Source organism: Anas acuta, chromosome 12 (genome assembly GCF_963932015.1).
Source record: "Anas acuta chromosome 12, bAnaAcu1.1, whole genome shotgun sequence".
NCBI lineage: Eukaryota > Metazoa > Chordata > Aves > Anseriformes > Anatidae > Anas > Anas acuta.
The window spans coordinates 8,877,450-8,898,672 of record NC_088990.1 but is presented as its reverse complement, the minus strand read 5'-3'; the positions used below and the strand labels follow the sequence as shown (position 1 = coordinate 8,898,672).

At 41.4% G+C, this 21,223-nt stretch overlaps 1 protein-coding gene across 10 annotated transcripts in view; it reads right to left on the bottom strand.

Moving 5' to 3' along the window:
* Positions 1-620: 620 nt before the first annotated feature.
* The window catches only part of ARNT2 (aryl hydrocarbon receptor nuclear translocator 2), a 175,542-nt gene continuing 154,939 nt past the window's right edge, over positions 621-21,223 (bottom strand). For 8 of the 10 annotated variants that reach the window (XM_068696302.1, XM_068696305.1, XM_068696306.1 and 5 more), the window contains 7 exons: positions 19,455-19,527; positions 19,172-19,295; positions 15,077-15,176; positions 12,401-12,539; positions 10,117-10,282; positions 7,473-7,609; positions 621-5,047 (listed from right to left, as the gene is read on the bottom strand). In XM_068696302.1, coding sequence (XP_068552403.1) covers positions 4,949-5,047; positions 7,473-7,609; positions 10,117-10,282; positions 12,401-12,539; positions 15,077-15,176; positions 19,172-19,295; positions 19,455-19,527 — 838 coding nt within the window. In that variant the 3' untranslated portion in view covers positions 621-4,948. Of the gene's footprint in view, positions 5,048-7,472; positions 7,610-10,116; positions 10,283-12,400; positions 12,540-15,076; positions 15,177-19,167; positions 19,296-19,454; positions 19,528-21,223 lie in introns of those variants that run through there. The other 2 variants (XM_068696303.1, XM_068696311.1) reach the window with 2 other exon arrangements.

Here is a 21,223-nt window from a genome sequence, read left to right as displayed (position 1 = left end):
GCATCTTCAGCTCCCTGCGGCGGTCAAGGCATCAGCTTTTTAGATTTATTAACAAGGTAAAACCCGCTCACAAAATACCAAGAAGGCAAAGAAATACAGTATAAATACAATGAAGAAGCGCTGTGAAAAGCAAATGCACTTTACATAAGAAAGTCTGGAAAGGTCACCGGAATGTTTGTGGGAAGGGTACAAGTATTTTTCAACTTTGAATAATGAGACCGAAAGGTGGACAAAGAAACCACTGTGCTGCCACCCCAGAGACTGAATAAAAATTGCCACAGACTATGAATCAATTCTAAATCAATTGTGCTCTAATGAAGCGCTCTACAATACAGATACCAAATCACACACCTCAGCACGACCAGCAGAACAGGGCTGATGATTAATGCTTTTCTGGAACTTCTTTCAAACTTGAGATCTCAAACTAACATTCCTCTCCCTCTGGACAGCCTTTGTACAAGGAGAGGGGACCTTCCCATGCACAACCACACAGCACAGAAGATTTCAAAGAAAAGATCCGTGCCTGATCTTCTGATTTTTGCCATGAATCTTATCATTCAGGGTTAATTCCTACCTGAAAATTCCCAACAGACCTTACTTAGTTACAAAAAGACAGGAAGTAACAACAGCTCATGACATTTTTATTTTAATGAAATTTAAAAAGGCAGTTATTAGTTATACATACACACAACTGATTCTGTACTTGTTAGTCATAAATATAGAACATTCAGAAGTACAAAATACACTTTATCCACAGCACAATTTCACATCAATATGAAGAGTTTAAACAGATAAGTAACCAAGTGCCTAACCATGACAGAAGCCCATTTTTGAGATTTTTTTTTTTTAAAGACCATTAATCTACACAAAGTAATCAGTGCCCAGTCCTCAGTTCCAAGAAATACACTCTGGTTTAAAGTACGAAAAGACTGACCTTCTACAGACAATTAGATGCCCTCACTTTTTCTTTGCTCCATTAATAGAAACAAAACAAAGCCCGCATTCTCCTCTTCTCACAGCCAACAGCTGTGAAAAATGTGACTCTGGCAAAAAATCACCTGAATCCAAATTGAGCACTGCCAGGAAAAGTGAAAATATCCGAACTAGAAATTAGTCCACTCGATACCTTGCAAACAAAGAGCAACAGCAGTATGACACTGATAAGGCATTAATGACAAAATGGCTGTATTATTCTCGAAAAAAGAGTACACCTATGTATAAAAATATATGTCATAGCAATTGGGTAAATCCAACACTATTTAACACTGTGCCAAAAGTAATTAAGAGTTAAAAAGGCAGTACTGCAAGAAGTATTTACAGTTTCATACTGTACTTCAAAAAAAAAAAAAGCAACAAAGCTACAAATGGAACTATCTGGTTAAAGCATAAACGTCGGTACTGCCAGTAGCACTTGTAATAAGTAATATGATGAAGTCCCTCTTGTTAAACAGGATTGCTTGTTTGAATAAACGAGTGTAAATATTTTAGTATCTAAAATCTCAGTCTACATGCCCACTCAAAGAAATAACTCACCCAGACCATTATTATTTGCAGTTTAAAAATCAAAAGATTCGGTTTCAAGAAACACTGTGTTTGCAACACAGTTCGATCAGAAATCACAGCTTTATTTCCAGCTTAAAAAACCAGGAAAGAAACAAGAAAACCACCACCTGTGAAATTCCGGAAACCGGCAGCCAAAAGCGCCAGCAAAAGTTACACCAACGGCACGTAATAAAGACGTCAGCATTCTAAATGCACCTCATAACTTCAGCTATAGTATAAGTAAGTTGCTTTAGTAACCAAACACGTGACAGAAAGATACAGCACAGCTTAGGCGACACGGCGCGTTGTGCCACAAGAACCGGGACCAGGCTGTTGCAGAGGAGCAAGCCACTGACACGACGGCGGCACGCAGCCACGGCAGCGCGGGATGCCCAGCAGCAGCAGGCGCTGAGCTTGCTTGTTCACTCGGCCAGAAGCACGAAGCTGCCAAACTCTTAAAGCTTGTTTAAGCGCTCCCTCCTCGCTGGCTCGGGAAGGGCTGCCCCACACCTCCCCACCTGTGCATGGCAAGGTGCTACAAGGATGTGATGGCCAGGACCGGGCTGGGAGGTAAGGAAGGGGGGAAATGAGAAGAAAGCTCTGCATCTGGATGGCAAATGAGGGTGAAAAAGGCTCGCAAGGAAAACCCAAACCTGGTGCTCTCCGGGCTGCCCTATAAGAGAATAGCCACCCCCTTTCCCAACCAGGAAGGCAGGGGTGCTCTACAAGATAAGCAGCAGCCCATGCTCTGATGCCTCTGGCATACTGGCTTAAAAAAAATAAATAATCCTGTATGTAGAACAAAACAAAACAAAAAAGGGGAGACATGCTTGAAATTCTGCTAACAGTGCACTTTTAACTGCACAGTCAAATTCGGTACACAAGAAGCCTTCAACAGTAGTATAAAAAACATGATACACTGAGGAAGTTATCATTGCTGATATTAGGAAAAAGAAAGTTACATAGATCTTATTTTTAAATTGAATTCAGGGAACAAAAATAAATTATAAATAGAGCAGTCTGTCAGGTTAAATGAAACAGAGGAACAGCATTTTTTTCATTCATTTTTCACTTTACAGACAAATGTTTTTAAAAAAAATTTAGAACTGAAATTTATCACGTCAAGTGTCTTCTGCACAGAGATATAAGCTGCTCATCTACTGCTCTCTCCCTTGTGATTAGATCCTACAGAATGCTCCTGATTACAAAATCATGCAGATGCTGACTGTATCCCCCTCCAGCCTGCACAGCATCTCTGCACCTTTTACAGAAATTGTTGAATTTCACTCTGAGGACAGCAGAGCTTTGTTTATCTAATTCAGTGAGCAGTCATTTGTCTGAGCAGCATGGGCGGAAAGGGAGAAGGCTCCAAGAGAATAAACATCCATGTATTTAAATGAATAGTGCATAAGCACATGGCTTGCTTACCTAGGAAGGTATTTTCCCTATCTCTGGGAGAGAAGAGATATGACTTTTTTTTTTTTTTATTAATTTGTTTTCAGCATGATTTTGGTCAGGCAAGTACAGACCAGGAGACCTGAGGCCTCTGCAGTACTGCATCTAGATATATTTAAAAAATCCCTAAAAAAAAAGAGTCCCTAGCCCCACTTGCACGTAGGGTGAGAGATTGGTCCCAGGTTTACCAAGAGAAACAGTAGGAAAGGCTCTTCCTGGACACTGAAAACTACATGCTCTTCTACCCGAGGGCTGGGGAAGCAAATTCATGTGGAAAAGCACCCTGTGGCTACGCGTGAAAGCAGTGTCCCTGTGTCACGTTGGCTGCAGCCCAGCAGCCTGCAGTGCCTTTCACCACGAGGCCTGTCCGTAATGGCTCCTGAACATGCAAAGGCTTTAGGAAGCTGACCTTGTCCCTCTGTGAAGGCTGACTACCACCTTCCAACCTCAAAGGTCACAGAAACCCTGCACACAGGAACTCTGGGCTCCTTGTCCTTTGTGAGCCATTTCTTCTCCTCCTATCCCAAAGAAACGGATAAAAATGTTGACCTTTCAACCCAACCTCTTGTAACTCATCATACATATGAGATACCAAATAAAGAACTTTCTACCACATTTCTGATGAGTGTATGTGGTAAATGACTAGTTCAGGAGGAAGGTGATTCACTTACCTCTGTGGAAAAGCATATAGCATTCAGAATAGTCAGAGTCCTCAAAACACTTGGTAAGGTGAAAATCCCGTATTTAACAGAACAGGGTTAACAGGGTTGAACAGAAGAGATTGCTTGGGGATCCAAGCAAAAATTCAAGTTATCACCGTGTATGCAGTGGACAGGAGTCCAACTGATATCTATTACCAACTCACTCTAAAAAAATTATACACTACAAAACCATCTCACTGCTTGCAGCAAATGAGCTTGAATGATTTCATTGTACTAGGCCACCACCTTGCACTGTTAAAATGTGAGGTTTCACAGTATAAAAAGTACTTCACAGAAAAGAAATGCAGCTAATATAGAAATTACGATCTTGGTGTGTTCATAGTCATTTTTATGAGGCAATATTTTTGGGAAAGCAAGAACAATAGAAATTAAAGCAGCCAGTGAGAAACGTATAGAGTTATAGGCCTCAATTCAGTGCAAAATCAGACTAATAGCTTATGTAAGTAAATGCTTGTTCTGAATAGAGAACCACCTGAATTAAAAGTAAGAACGCTATGTGAAGTGATGGAGAATCCTCCAATACCTAAATCTTCCACATATTGTTAGCCTTCTCAGTATGCTCCAGAATGGACCCTATTTAAAAGGCAAAAGAAACCAGTACAGGAAATCACTTCATACAGCACAAGATATACATAAAGTACCAAAATGTACACACATTCAAGTTTAAGTTAGAAAAGGTGGAGCTGAATCTTCTGGTGAGAGAGGCCTACATTATGTTGCTTAATCTCTCATTTAAAGTGACCTAAGAACTACAAGAATCAAAGAAAACAGAATATTGTGTCTGCTTCCAGAAACTTAAGCTTAAAGCAAGGCATCGAAATTGAGCGGTAGGCACTGTAACAAGACATTACCTTACCTTTTCTCTGTTAGTCTTTGTTACTTCATTATCTATTTAAAAATTACCATTCAAAAGGAAATAGTAGGTATCATTCACATTCAAATATTTAAGACTCAGAGATTATTTTTTTCAATCAAGCAAAGTTTTTGATCTCTGAGGTAGATGACATTAAAAAAAAAATGGAGCTGTCAATGAACACTAACGAGCTGGAGCTCCTCTGTTGGCACTGACGCACCCCAAGGAGGTAAGAGCAAGCCCTACACCACTATCTGAAATATGAGAAATGCGTCTTCTGGTTTAGTAGCTTCTACAGAAATGCAACACAGAAAAAGCAGAGCCAAAAATACACTGAAGGGGCCTTGGAGAAGAGCTTCCATTTCTGCTTCACAAGCTATTCAGAAAATGGTGGAAACATGCCCAGGTCAGCAAAATCTTCAATGTTGTAATTGCCAGTACCCTGCGTCGGATCCCCCGGCATTGGCAGCATGTCCTGCATGATAAGGAAAAATCAAAGTGAAGTGTCACTTTCTCACACGTTACCCAGACACAAACCATTTCCTCTCCATCTCTTCAGTGTAAAACCAGGAAAGGCCAAAGGTCAGATAAATAAGATAAAACCAGACCTCTGCAGGATACTGGGCTAAGGTTTATGTGCTGCTTATGGTTTTGCTGGAGCTTTTCTGTGCTGGATGTGTCAGCAGTGCAGAAGTTTCAGATTGCTCCTCTGAGTAAACCACAGCTGAGCCATCCCATGCTAGTCCCAGGCTGAGACAATTCCCAGTGCAGTGGGTAGTTACACATGGAGAGAAGCAAACTCTATGGCTTCGCTGAGGACAGCACTGCATGGGAAGTATGCAACATCTCTCACACTTCTGTATCCTACCAAAAGGAGCTTCTGCTAGGTCAGCATGGGTTTGGGGAGTAGCACTCTGTTAGTGAACATACTACTGATCTTCCTCCTCTGAGGAACACTGAAGCCTGGACGTCCACCCTGGCTGACAAGCTGCCCAAGCAGCCTTCCTGCACATGCAGTGGCAGAGGAAATGGCAGAAACTCCTCAGAACAAATGGGATTTCATGGTAATTGCTCCCACGTGTCTTGAGCCAAGTGAGGTCCCTGCAGGAGGCTTCAAAAATACTCAACCTTTCCTCTCCGCCGGAGACTGAAGCCACAGGGAAAAGACATCCCTTGCTGAGAAAACCAGAGTTTACGCTTGCTTTTCCTGTCAGTCTTTACAATAATAAGCCCTTACTGCAAAGCCAAGTTTTGCCATGGATGGATCATTATCCTTACAATAAAACAAAATCTAAAGAACAAATGAGAAAGCTCACCAGATCTGCTGTGTGAAGGAATAACTACTGAGAGCAGCTGTGTGCTGAGCAGTAGCCCCAAAATAAAGGAAGATTAAAATCCATCTGAGGTCTCTGTATCATGCTATCAGCAGTAGAGAATGAGGCAGTGGACAGTACTGGCAGTTTCCAAGCTGCCAGGGTCAGCCTTTATCTCCACACATTCCTCCCCAGCCAAAGGGAAGTTTTGTTTGCCCCTGCCTGCTTAAATTTCCATCCCTTTGAAGGTATTTCTGTTGCTGGGGCCTCTGAGGCAAGGTCTCCTCAGGTAAAGACTGGCAGGGTAGCTCCTCTTTCGAGTTTTGCCTCTCTCCTCATGTCCAGCTAACCCAGGGCTGGCTTCAGGCACAAACAGCCCCAGCAGCTTCTTGGAGGCCTTTCAGTCAAGCTCATCCAACTTTCTCATCACATCCAGTAATTACCCTAAATCCCTCGAAATGCAAATTCACCTCCAAGTACTCTGCAGGTGAGTCTAATTCTTCCTTTCTCCCATTTAATCCTTGGCACTCCTTCTCCATAATTTCAAAAAACATTTACTGGGACACAGCACTTGCCTTAGACACAAAAGCAAGATGCTGCTTGTGGGCAGCCCTGCATCTCTGTGGGCAATCGAACTACGCTGCCATCAGCTCCACTGGAATTATCCTGAAGATGCTTTTGGGTTAAAATACATGCAAAGTGATTAAACTTTGCTTATAGAGAGATATAACAAATCTATCTTGCCTTGGCCTTGCAGCACAAAGATGGGTAGTTATTCTAGATGCAGTGATGTTATTTGTTCCTGTGTGAATGAACCATGGCCTCACAAAGGAACATTTTCAGGCTAATTCCTCTTCTGCAGCATTCCTGAGAGCAACTGAGCACGAGCCCAGTCTTGCAGACAAATAAGATAATGAGGTGCCCCACTTCTAAACCTTGCTTGGGGCTTGAGCTGTCTTTTTTTGTACTTATCTGCATTGTTTTGTTGCAAGTTGTCTTCATTTAATTTAAAAACAAGTTACACAAGGACAGCAACTTTATAAGCTAACTTATAAAGACCACTCCATCCATTGTTGAAGGCCAAAAATAATACTTGATGTTGCAAAATCAGGTAGCTGAAGATTATTTGCCAATCATCCAATATCTGAATGGATTTAGCCTCAAAAACTCATTGGGTGCTTTCTTCTCTGCAGCATCAGACTCCTTTCCTGCTGGAACTATCCAGAATTAGACTGATGTCTAATTGGACTTGACTGGGATTTCAGAGGTCAGCACCAGGGTAAAGACGACACTCTAGGTGGAACTATTTTATGGCTTCTCTGCAAAATACCTATGCTCTAAGTACAGGCAGAAAAAAGAAGGGAAAGCAACATTTTAAATCACCAAAGATGCTGTTCTTTGGCAAAAAATAGAACTATCTCAGTTGTAGCTAACACCAGCCCCCAGGGATGCAAACCTACAGCAGCACACAGCAAGAGGTAATTGCTCCAAGCCCTGCTAGCCCCAGAGCTCATCAAGAGCCATGGTTATTCAAACTGGCCATGAGAACTTGTTAGAGGGACTTTGGGCTCAGTGAGCTCTCCTCACCTGGAACACCTCCGTCTGACTGGGCTGCGGGTGCGAATGCTGGTCCCCACTTTGCTGGTTGTGATGCTGGCTCTGCCACTGGGACCAGACTTCGGATGGTCTCCCCTGGAACTGGCCACTGCTCTGGCCACCTTCAGCTGGAGGAGGAAAGAAAAGGCAGAAATCAGAGAGCAGCTCCTTCAAAACACTGACCTGCTTTGGAGGCTTCATCCACTGATGCCCATGTTTGCAAATGCCTCTCCAAAAAAGCGCCCTGAGTGCCACCCTGCCCCGCTGGGTGGAAGCCAAAGGCAGTTTCAGCACTGATGGCAGGGTGGGTGCCAACCTGAGAGCAAAGCTCACTGCCCTCGCTGCACAGACATGGCAGATGAATTGTTAACAGCAAAATGTGCCGTGACGCCATAAGCCAAGAGCAGAAGACAATTTTCAAGCATCCCTCTACAGCTTTATAGGGACAAACAGAATCACAAGCCATTATTAGTCACTAATATTTACCATTTCACTTAAAAGCTAAGCAAACTGCAACATCCAAATGCTGTCTCTTCAAAAGACTAATCCTTGCTGCAGCAGTGGGTGCAGAGTTACCTGTTAATCTGAGAAGCACACTTTCAGATTTTGTAAACAGATGTAAAATCAGAAAGATCAACAGGCAACAGACTTGCTGTACTAAATGCAGACACTGCTGTACTAAATGCAGAGTGCTGTGCTGGACTGTCACGTTCGCCAATATTACAGATGCAAAATGATTTATTTAACAGGCAGCCTATAGCAAATTATTATCCTGTTCATGTGCTGATGGCTTCTTAAAAGTCTGAGGCCATTTAAATTTCACAGAAAGTAATGGGAACAACACGGTTTTATGGTAAACACACTTAAAATGATGACTTTGGGGAGATGATTTTTTTCTAAACAGTATGCCAGAAAAAAACATGATGCCACACACATTAATTCAGTCACCTGTTACACATACACTTTTCATCAGCACAGTCACAACTCACACTTTAGCTGAGCTCATTTTACCCTGTACTTATACAGGTTGGCACAAGCTGGCCCTGAACTTAAATTTTTTTTTGCATAATTTTCTTTTACTTATTTACAATATCCCCTTCTAAGAATTATTTAGAAAGCTTGCTGCCAGGCTTACACTTTTCCTCTATTTTTTCCACCTCTCTTTCTCTCTTTTTTTAATAGCCATTTCTACTATTTTTTGCCTGTCTTCCCAATGCTGTGAAGAACCAAGCTGCGTAGATCTGGTTCTTCCAGATTATCAGCACCCTCTGCCAAAGCTGCCAAATTTCCTGCACCAATTTCCACACACCACGTTATGCCACGTCTCTGATAACCAGATCCTATAATGTCAAATCAATCCCTATCCCCTAGTCATTGCTTTAGCAAATAAAGGAACGCATGCTTAATCCTGTCTTTTTGACTACCAGCTAAGCCACGCAAAACAGATAAAGTGAACATTTTACAGGAGAGTAAACAAGCTGTAGTGACGTATTTCTATCACAGCTTAAATAGATAATTATAGTTCTTCCCTTACTGACATTACCACAACAAGTAATTCAGCTGACTCAGAAATCCTACAGTCACTCTATTGGCCAAAATAAAATTCATCTAAGTTACCCTTTAAAAGAAAGCTGCAACATTTGTTTTCTCGGAAGAATACGTTGAAATTAAGTCAGTGAGGCAAATGATGCTTCTTTTCAGCAAAACGGTTACTGCCAGCCGGAGGTTGAAGACATTCGTCTTTCTGAAGGCTGTGTTATTAATAGCATCCAAACTGATGTAGGTCAGGTAATGTTTCTCATTAGGTGAAAGGGTTCTTGCCAAGTAGCTTAGGCCTGAAATGCAAGGCTGTCTCATAAACAAATGTACAAAGCCTAGTGGAAATGAAAATGGAGTCATGAATAAGCTCTGTGGGAAGAGCTCCATTTCACTGCACTTATTCTAAGCAATGCAGCACAGGTCTGCTCTCAGAGAGGCTGATCTGCAGCAGAGCTGCTCCCATGGTATTCTCAAGAGAGAAGAGAAAATTACACACATTAGCATGATGCTACCTATGCTTTTTGCAGATTATTATCAGCCAGCAACAACATCTTTCATGGACTCCATCTGTGCTTTTCACTGACAGATCCATATTTCTTTTTTTTACTCTTTTAGCAGCACTGTAGGTACAGAAAATCCTGTGTCCAGCCACACTTCAGCAAGCCATCTCTGGACAATGATACTATGCAGTCAGGGAAGTTGAAAAATTGAAGGAATGTAAATTTGAACATTCCATGTAAGTAATCTCATTAGAAGTGAAAAGAGACTGAACCTCCTGGCCACAACTTGGGAGGACGTGTACTAGTGATGTAAGGAATTCTTGAATCTATCATGACACAATTTACGGAGGAAAGAAGTACCCTCATGTCACAAAACGTCACAACATTCTGAAGTCTACTAAATGTAGAGGAGAGGTATCACGGAGGGACCATGTCATCTCAGTCCATCGTGCTCAAGAGGAGAAAGCAGAACCCCTTTACATCCTGGGTTTCCCAACCGACTCACCAAAAGAAAAGGTTGGAAGATTTTAAACTATGTTACTACTGGAGAGTTTCCTTTTTATGTGCATTTCTGTGCTACCTCATTTAAAACTTACCAAACCCTGCACTCCGGTTTGCTAAGCTAGAGTAGGCATTCCCACTTGGAGAAGAGGTGGCAGGGCTGGAAAGAGGGCTGTACGATGATGGATCAGCTGGGTAGCTGTGACTTGTTCCAATCCCAAATGGAGATGACTGAGCCTTCCCAGACTGAGACGGAATTTGCTGAGGAATAAGGGAAGAAGAAAGGAATGAGTTTTATTGTTGAGGAGCAGCACAGCAGACTCACATTTTAACAAGGCAAAGCAAAGACTTAATAAATTCTGCAGATGCAAACGGGCACATTATCCCCATCTCAGCCATGTTTAATTTCTGTCAAAGCCAACTTATTGCTGCATAAGGAACACAACAAGCTATAAACCAACACAGCTCTCCTGCTTATTAACTTGTATGTACTCAATAACAGAGCTACTTGCAAAAACATGATTTCATTCGCCTCTATTACAAGGATTAATCTCAAACTGAACAGCTACTAAGACTTCACTTTTATTTGCTATGTTTTGGTTTTGCAGTACCACAGTAGAATCAGTTATGTGAATGTCTTGTAGAATATAAATTGTTTTCAGGTGATTAGAGTCTTCAGTGCTTGGGGGAAATTTGCCAAAGAAGTTTCCAAAGCTCATGAGCTGCTTTCTCTCCCTGCCTAAGAACTACAAGGAGCAAAGTTATTTTGCCTTGTAAAAGGTTTGGGAGGGAGTGTGAATCGCCAGGGAATAAACCGTCTAACTTTGATTTAATTGTGCAGCCAAGTTAGTTCAAGGGTATTAAAAAACAACTTGGTGTCATTTTCATCTACATAATGGCATTGTCATAGGATCTCCAAGAATGTAAAACAAATGATTAAACACCGCAAGACTGCTTTGAGACATGTACATTGAGACTAAGGGAGGTGAAGCGCCTCATCCAAAAAAATGTGCTAAAACAACATATAATGCTACAGATAAAATCTGCTTATAAACTCTTTCCCATCTCCCGCGTCGCGAACAAATCCAGCAGTTCCAAGAAAAACTCACTGGCTAATCAGTTCCACAAATAGAAGTTAAAGGTGATTACATCTCTAGATACTTTTAATGATGTGCACTTTTATTGGCAATCAATGCGCTCAAGTGAAGCTACTCTCTTAGACAAATGCAAGGGACCTGGGGGAGGAAGAGAGATCCCAACAGGCATATAACATGATGGAGATGCTATTAAGTCTTCAGCTCAGTTCCAACCTAATACATCACACATTTCAAAAGGCTTCCACAATGACAATGAGAGCATGATGTGTTACTTCTGCAAGGCTTAACTCTATTTGTTTAGGATGGATGAATGAATTCCAATTTCCCCATGCTCACATATAAACTCCGTTGACTTGGACAGAAAGAGAGACAAGTAATTTTTTTACATCATTTTTAGCATCCTCCATATCGTTCCAAAAAAAAAAAGTGTCAACGTTACAACTATATTTCGTTAAGCAGGTGTAACAGAATAACCATGGCACACTGAGGGCTATGCAGCATCAACGTGATTAATGTGGAAATAACTCAGTTACACAAAAAGTGGGGTGCCCACCCCACCATGCCATTCTAGCCTATTAAAGAATGGAAAATCAGTGATTAAGAACAGCATAAATAATGGATCAGACATGGTAATTTTATATTCTTTGTCTTTAACAGAGTTCTGACACATTTATTTCTTGTTACCCAGAACAAGAGGTGATTTCTGGGTTAATGCAGCCCTGATGTTATTGAAGGGGGGCATTTCATTGAAAGATGTGCCAACACATCTCCTCCAGTACACATAACACTGTCAGCTGCACCAGGCAGGGTTAATGGAAGGGCAATGGACTAAGTAGCCTCTGCTCCAAATTCATGCCTGGATTTGTATGTACCACTTCCAGGTAATGCTGCTAACTGTGGGTAACATTGCTGGGGGCTAGACCTTGGTCCAAGAAAGAAAGAAGGAGTGAGCTTAATACTAACGCACAGCAGCTGTCCTCTTTTATTTCATTCAGTGCACACATACAAATAAATGCAGGAGACCTCTACTGGGATTTATGTCAGTACAGTGACTGCTGCTATTATGAACACTATTACAAACTAAATGCAGTTAGACATAGGGCTGCTGTCTCAAATTATTATAACCTGTCAAGGAACAGAAGTGGAGGAACAGATTTCCCTCTGAGAACCAAACACAGTACATTTAATCACAGTATAAATGGAGTTTACTAATCCCTTTGTAAAAAGAAGAGGGATTGCAAATCTCTAATGACCATGAAAACAGAACAGCTTTAATCAATACCTGTCCTGGAAATGGTGGGCGATTTCCTGTCCAGGCCACCTGACTCTGATTTAGCTGGCGAGATATCTGTGTCAGATTTTGGCCTGTTGATGAAGAAGACTGGATGTCGTTCACACCAGGCACATGTACCACAGATGAACTAAAGAAACAGAAACAGTGCCCAGCTTGTAGGATATATTCTCAATGCACAAATAGCATTCCAGATACTGAAATCCTGATAATTATCTCAGTAAAACTAATTGCTCATCCTGTATTAATTAAAAAATTAATTAGAACCACTAGAAAACTATCAAGATTATTGGCATTCTAAAATGAAGGTTCAAACAGACACAGTCGACAAAATTATTTTGAATTAGACTTCTATAATCCCCTGCAAAAAAAAAATGTAATCTAGCACACTGTACATAAACACTTAGCTCCATCCAAGTTTATTATCTAATGCACTAAAAAAAAACTTGATTGCAGAGAGTATTTAGGCAGGTACTTCATTTTGAATTTGTGCTAAAAGTCAACAGTATTTAAGCATTTGCTGAAATGCCATCCTAAATGAAGACGCACAAAAAGATAATTACAAATACATCCTCATTTGTTTCCTACCTTGAAAATGAAGAGGTGTGCGTTATATATTAAAAATTAAAGCTTTTAATTCACGTTTCTATCAATTAATGCTAATAAAGAATATGTAGCTATATATTCAGGCAAAACAATAATCAAGAAAAAAAATGAAATTAATGTGGAATTAAAAAATTACACACATGGAATTAAACTCTTTTCCAAAAGAATTTGTTTATATGTTAGTGCTTCCTAATTGCTGAATTTTGCTACAGAGAAATTTCCCTGACATTTCTAATCAGAAAGAAAATAATATAAAGGACTTTACCACTTGAACAACTGAATATATACAACCACACATTATGAATACGCGTTTATGTTATTCGTATATGAGTATATATGTATATTCAAAATTATACATATTTTACATAAATATTTAAATAAATATAAATGAAGACAACATATAAAAAAGCTTTTGTACATGAATCAAATGGTTCAGTCTTTCTTCAATGCCACTGCTATCGTCTATTTTCACAATCATTTTACAGATAAAGAAGGGAGCAGATTAGGAAAAGAAGTAAACCAGGCTGAGCAAAGAGGACACAGGAACCTGCATCCTCTGAGAAGACTGACTAAATACTTCCCACAGCAGTAAGCAAAATGTGGCAGGCATCTGAATATGGGATTTGCTGTCCTGTCTTCAGCTGCCTAAAACTACATGTCTAGAAATTCCTTGCAGCGTCTGTATTATTATTACTTTTTATTTTTATTTTTTACTAGCACAGAGTCTCCCAAGTGGGCAATGTGAACCAAAAAGTCCATCTAACTTTGGCTGACCTCTGGAAGCACACAATAGCTGTTCGTGAGGGCTGGCCCTAATGCCAACACCTTCTCAGCCACACTGGCAAGTCGCGTCGTCTGAAGGGCTTGGACGGCATCTGGAGCATACAGTTTGAAACCATGAGTCTAAAAAACAGTGCCTAAAGGCTGCTGGGCTCAGTAACCTAATGGATCTGCCTGGAGAGCATTCAGGAAGGACAGCTCATCAGGGGTAAAAATGCTAGTCTGTGTTGTTACTCGATGTAATAGAACAGGAGAAATAAAGCTACAGTTAAACATCAGGAATGAACAAAGGAAATGAACAAAACACATGCCAAACCCCAAGATGGCACGTCAACCATCCACTAATATACAATATCCAACTAAAAGACATTTCAGTTCACTGTCAGGAAAGCATTGTATTGTAAGTTACTCTTGGTTTTTACTTGGACAAAACAAGCAGAGGGATTATTTTTCTCCCCACTGAGATTATTAGCAATTATAACCCTAAGAACACAATGGTTTATATAAAATTATAATTTGCAGATGGTTTCTAATTCCTGGAATCAACAGTCTCTGAATGAAACTTCAGTGTCACAGTTGCAGAATGGTGACATGAAGGACAATAAGATAAATATAATCACTGTTACCACACTCTCAAGAAGTGAATGGAAGAGCCTGCAAATTTTGAAACTTCCAACTAGCCAAATCTGTATTGCCAGCTGGTGGGCAACAACATGCAGTCTGAATAACTCAAAAATACCCCTGGAAGTGTTACACCGTCACCTAATATGTTTCGAAGGTGCCTTAGGAAAATGCTCATGCTGCATCCCAGGCTTCATCAGAAGTTAAGGATGAAGCACCCCTCTGCTCCCTTTAATAGTGGTGTCCACACGAGGCTGGGTCATAGAAAAATGATGCCCTTCAAGGCAGCCTGCAGATGTACTGACAGCCCCAAGTGCACAACAAATCTTTGCACTTTCCCAGGTTAGGTGAACATTACTCGGATCTCTGAGGCTCCCCATCACCTCTCAGATTTGCTTCCCTTCATGATTTGCTGCTGTTTCTTAGCTTTTTCCAGTTGCACTTACCAGTCACTATTTTTAACAGAGCGATCCAAATCTTCTCAGCTTGTAAGCCTAGCCCAAATGCTGAGACATGTAGGAGTCAAACATACGCAAAGAAAAGTCCATAAATGTAAAGAAAGCCCTTTCAACATTGGTCAGTTTAGTTTCCACCACATTGAAAGAGAACAGCCTCCCCCTCAATCACCAGCTGATATGCTCAGGATCTGGACTACAGTACCTGAAAGTCTTTCCTGAATGTCCTGGCTGAAATGGGCTTCCCTGTGAGTAAAGCTGCTGGTTTCCTGCTGTGGATGCTGAGGCCATCATTTTTTTATCTGCTACAAAAGAAAATCAAATCACAGAAATAGAAAAGTTAGAGTTTTTTTTTTTTTTTTAATGAAAATTGCTATGTATACACACAGCAGGGACTGTTCTTCCCTTCTTAAACCTTTATGAAGAGGCCCTGTGGAATACATTAGGAATGACACAAAAGGGCCATATGACAATTCAATATGAAACTAGAGCCACAGCTGGTTTGTGTCTACTTCACAGCCCCTTCCAGGATGTACCTCATTAATGCTATTGTTTGCATGGAACATAACACTGGTACATGCCCCCCGGCCAGGCAGTCCAGACCTTTGCTGTGCCCGCTGGAAGCTGCTCCAGACCATGTAGGCAGGAGGGCAGCCACAGGCAGCAGCCGAGGGGGGAGCGATGGGTACACGAGTCCCAGCTATTGCCTGGAAAGGGGAACGTGGATTTGCTGGAATAAAGAAAGAGGAATGGAGGAATGGCACATGAACTGAGTCAGGCCTGCAGAAGGCCCGATGCACGTGTGCCTCTGGGGTCTGTCTGAGGACAGCCTCAGGCAAGGGTTTGTTTCTGGCACCAGGAGCAGCCCCGCAGTGCCACTGCTGCTGTCGCAGGTGTTTGCAGTGAGGGCTCACACCCAGGTGGGTTAAAGGATTGAAGGAACAGTGTTCAAAGAGTTCCTGCCCTAACCAGCTGAGAGTCTGCTTGCACCCGGGACAGCAGGAGTGGAGTACCCAACTCTCCCAGCAGCCTGGGGGCACTCCTGCAAACCCCAGGTCACCAGCTAACCGGGGCGATGCTGCTGCCTCTACCTGCGTCTGTCTCACTGGTGTCTGGAGGCTCTTTGCTTCTGAGCGTGAGTGAGACTCATGCAGATGAGCTGCAGCAAGGCATAACACTGGTCTCTTGTGAATTTCGCTGCCCTATACATGGCTTGAGGGAGCCAAGAAATAGGATGTAAGCATCCCAGGGGTGCGGGAAGACAGGCTAGCATAGTACATAACATGCACATAGAAATGTCATTAACTTTTATAGCCTACTCTTAATGTGGCAACTGGAGATCAATCTCTAATTGAATTAGACAAGAAACAATGCTATTTAGTCCCTTAAATTAATTTTCTGGCACTGGATTATTCTAAAGCCCAGAGAAACTCACTACTACTACTTTCGTTAAAATAATTGAAAGGTCCTTTCCATTCCCCTTTACTCACTTTCCCCATCTTCCCTTACCACCTTTAGGTGCAAAACGCCCCACAAGGCACTGCTGACTGCAGCCATCTGTTGCTGTGCACCTCCGACAGGCTCAGAAATCAAGTCTGCCTCCTCATTCTCCCCTCTGCTCTTTTCAGACTCCCACTCGTTTCACAAGGTGCTCTCCTGGACACAAGGCCCACTCAACTCACAAGCATTCCAAGTATTTTTTAATTTTCTCTAGCATTTAGCAACCCCGTGAGCTTGGCTTACGAGAATTCTCCAACACACATCAGCTCTTCTCTGCTACTTAACTTTTTATTACACTATTTTCTTAACAAGTATCTAAGCTCACCTTCCCAAAGGGAGAAGTTGCCTCAAATTACCTCACAAGAACATCAGAGAAGGGCTGTGTATGCCACTGATGCAAGCTGGCATTGCTTTCCACTTTAATGTAGAAGGTGGTAAAAATTCCTAACTGGCTACATATTGCTTAGACTGTGAGTCCGGGCTGCAAACCTACACTCTGATATAAAAACAGCAGGGAGAAATGAGGACAAGGTTTAGAGAAAGTTGTGCATATGGTAAGAGAGAAGAAATGAAAATGGGTTGGGATAAGGACATCAGGAAGAAGGACAGATTTTGCCTTATTTCCCTCAGTGATGTCATTGAGATCTCCCATTTCCTAAGGCCACCTTTTCCTAAGATACCAAGCTCCCAAGGATTGGAAAGACTGAGCCAAAATCCTGCAGCTACTTTAGATATTTGAAAATGTCTGAACAATGATATTGAGAATGTCCTCAATGAACTCGAATTCCTCAAGTGAGGAGTTGCCACGGCAGCTAGTGGGTCCATGCTGCAAATGAGACTGATACAAAGGGGACAGTTTAACTGCAAGCAGATAAACTGGCTTTAAAATCTCTTATTTCCACTCAGGTCTCTACACACTACTTCGTTGCTCTCACCTTTGGTAAAGCAATAAGTATCTTTTTTGTTTTGATGCTTTACCTGCATTCTTAGTCCTGTTTCTCTCTAATCCCCTTCCCTGCACTCAGTCCCTTTACTGGTCAAACACACACACTTCTCCGAGCAGAAGCAGTGTTTCAGCCTGTAGAATAAACATCTCTGTAAGAACTGCACCACCCCGTGCCTCAAGGCACCTGCATGAATGGGTGAAGCCCTCCTATCCCCACTTTAGGTTTTTTAACTACGCGTGGCTGCTGCATGAGATTACAGCAACAATCCTTGAACGTCAAACCCATATTTTTACAGATCGTAGCAGAGCATGAGATCTGGTATCAACATAATGCAAATGTCTTGCAGGCAGCATGCAGGTTTGTCAATATTGGTTTTGGACAGACTATCTCATCTCCAACTGAGAACCATCTCTTTTTATCATTCAGAGAAGACCTTGATCACAGCTCCCATGAGAAATTCAGACAGGGTGAATGTCCCAGAAAAAGCATAGCCTGTAAATTGATAAGAATTAAAAGAGAAATGGCATTTCCAAGAACATAACCTCCCAGCTTGCTACACCCTTAACCCTAACCCCTCCCCGCAAACAGTTGAGAGGTGCCTGAAAAGGAGCCAATAAGGCAGCCAAAAAGCAAGATGTTCTTGCTTGGAAAAACATATTCCGGTGTTTGAGGTTGGAGTCCTGCTACCTTCTAATGGACCCCTTTTATGGCCTCAGCTGTTGACTTCACTGTTAGAGTAGACAGAAAAGGATGAACAGGAATAACAGAGAAGTCTCGGGAACAGGAGGACAGAGCATCAAGACTATCCTGCAATTACACTGCCTTCTCCATTTGAAACGGCCAAGCCAGACATAAGAAACCAATGCAGTGAGGTCACCTCCCAGCACCCCTGGAGTTAGACCCTGTGGGTTGTTTCCTTCATGCGCTGCGTGACACTTGCACATTGATTTATTTAAAACAAATGTAAAAACTTCTCTTTTTCAGTGAGGACAGTTAAGAACAATAAACAATTAACAAGTTCTTCCATGAGTAGTGGAAGTAATGAGCCTGGTTTCCTACAGATATATTTCGGATGACCCTTTCAGCTGCCAGTCTTCTCAATGACTTCTGTCTGTTAGGGAACAGGCAGCATAACTTGGGACTACATCTGTCCGGCTGACAAGTTGGCTATTACCCCTTGGAACAGGGCTGCAAAATCCTTCAGAGAGGATACTGGGTGAGGACTCTGTCCTCACAGCAGTTTCCATGAAATATAGAAGAATTTTCTGTTTCTGAGACTCGTCTCACTCTTGCAAGTACCTGCCAGCAGGCTGAAGAGCTGTGGGGAGCAGAGCAAGGACTCTGGACAGACATGACTGGAGATGCCTCAACTCCCCAGAGAACAAGGATATTGCTATATTTCAAGGCAGCATATGCACCGCAAAACATCAACGCAAAAGCTGGTGATATGATAAAAATTGCAGGCCTATCTTGAGACTGCTTGGTAGCTTTCTTAGTCCGTGTCTATTTAGAGAGATGAACTCACATCTGCTGTTTAAGAAAAAACATATTCTTAGAAACCGCAAGTTCTGCTCGGTATGTTTAGTATCTATGAGCACTGTTTAAGGTACTCCTGTGGAATAAAAACAGAATCAGAAATAAGTAACTCTGGTGAAACAACAGCTCTTCATTCCTAAAGCTTTTCTCCTCATCATTTTTAGGGAAAACATCAACTAAAGACAAATTCTAGGAAATGTCTTGCAAATTGACTTTGCTTGTAATACTTTCTCTTCGATCTCTCAAGGCTGTGCTCCACATCATGTAACCAAACTTAACGCAGTATTAAAAATTAAACACCAGAGACATTCACTTACAAGCAGTTATTCCAGCAAACATCTCAGCAAATCTAGGATCTCTCTCCTGGGAGAAGATAGCATCAGGCTTCTCCACAGACTTTCCACCCTCGTGAACATTAGCTGGTATACTTGGAACAGGCACCTGTTGAGATACACAGAGGAAGATGAGCCCCTCCAGCTACTTTGACAAAAAGGAATCCAGGGACAGTCACAGTGCATTTTTAATTTTGCTGATATCTGCCATTGCTTTACATTTTAAAAGACCACAGGCATGTAAATAAAAACTATTGAGAAATTTCACCTGTGATAAGTCATAGGATGACAGCCCATCTCTTTGATGCACTTCAAGTTCTGCTTGCTGCTGCTGAAGTTGTCTGCAAAGGAGACAAAATGACTTTATTACCAAAAACAGTTAAGATACAAAGAAAAACAACCATGGTCTATTTTATACTCTGATATGTCTCTCAAGTGATTTAGTAAGTCCTTTCCAATGGGATTCATCTGTTTTTTTAAGCTTTCTCACTGAGAAAGCTTGCAGCACAGGAATGTGGTGCACAGTAGTGCACAGGAAGGGTGTTTCTGTAATAGCACAGAAATATAGGTGGGTAAGTGATGGGGGATGGAATACAGCTTCCTCAGACAGGCTTTAAGACTTCACTATTAAGACTCCAAGAATATCTTCTTCATGTTTAAGATGAGTATGTCAGATTCCTTCCCTGATCCTGCTGAAGTAAACCAGCAAAACTCCAGTAACAATGATGCACAATTATGCCACTCGGTAAGAAAAAAGCAATCAAATTTGAGACCGAATGCAACAACCTGTTGAGCTCGAACTGCATAAATTCTGATTTGTAGTAACACCTATTTAACATGCTTTGGTTCTACTCTTCTCAGGATCCATGTCCAGATTCTATCTAATTTCTGAAGCTTTTAAGGAAGTGAATATCAAGAGATAAATTACTTGTACTACTATCTAAAATCAAGGCATTACCTTAAATCAATTTGTGTCAAGAAATAAGAAATGCTACAGAAAACACAAGTCTCATGTTAATGCTAATCAAAACTGAAAAAAAATATCAGTTGTTTAAATGAGATAAGAATCACTGGAAGTAATAGCTTTAATCCAATTATATGAACTTAGGAAAAATTAAATGTGCAGCAGCAACAGAAAAACAGTTCAGAAGAAGCTGCCAGAGCCAATAAATATTAAGGCTGTAGGCTAGAATGAAGAACTTCAGTGTTGAAAACTACAGGTCCTTGCAATGCACTCGATTTGTGTTTAGTGTCAGGCACTGTTACTTAACTAGAGCAATTAGCCAGGGCCAACAGATAAGATCTTTGAAAGTTGTGAGAAATAACCAATGGTGATATTTTTTACAGATGAAGACTTGTAGGGACAGTACACAGGTTATGGTAAGTCAGGCATATTCACATCCTCCATGCAAAAATACTATTTATAAAAACATACATATCTTTTATATAGTTATAATATAACCCTCTTCTTTACTTTTTAAAAAAAAATTCTGAAAAGATAAATTCAAAGCTCCTATTTTTTTATTTTAAAGCATACTACTATTTTGTTTCTATTGGAAATTTTGAAATTACCATAAAAAAATGTCAACACAAGAACCCACTGTGCAGTACAGTTTATCCAATACAAAAACCAACCCTCTTGAAATGAAAGGCAAAATTGCTACCGGTCTATTAATACTAGAATTTTGCTATTAAAATGTGAAGTTATGCCTTCTCTTTTGGACTTGCACCATCCCAACGTTGGGTCATTGAGAAGCTCGCTTGTCTGAGCGCAGATCTGTACACCTCTATGCAGAAACACAAACCCAGCTTTGTCCCAGTGCTGAGCTGGGACAGCAGAGTGTGACAGCCACACAACCACAGTACTGCAGAGCTCGAGCAGGATGGGCATGCTGCTGTCGTTCCAGCCCATTCCCAGCAGCTCACCTAAATGCACTCTATAAAAGTTAGATAATGTAAGACAAAAGACTCGACTTTTGGTACACTGCTGACTTAAGTGTTGGAATAGTCTTTCAAAAAAGGTTTTGCCTGAGGAGG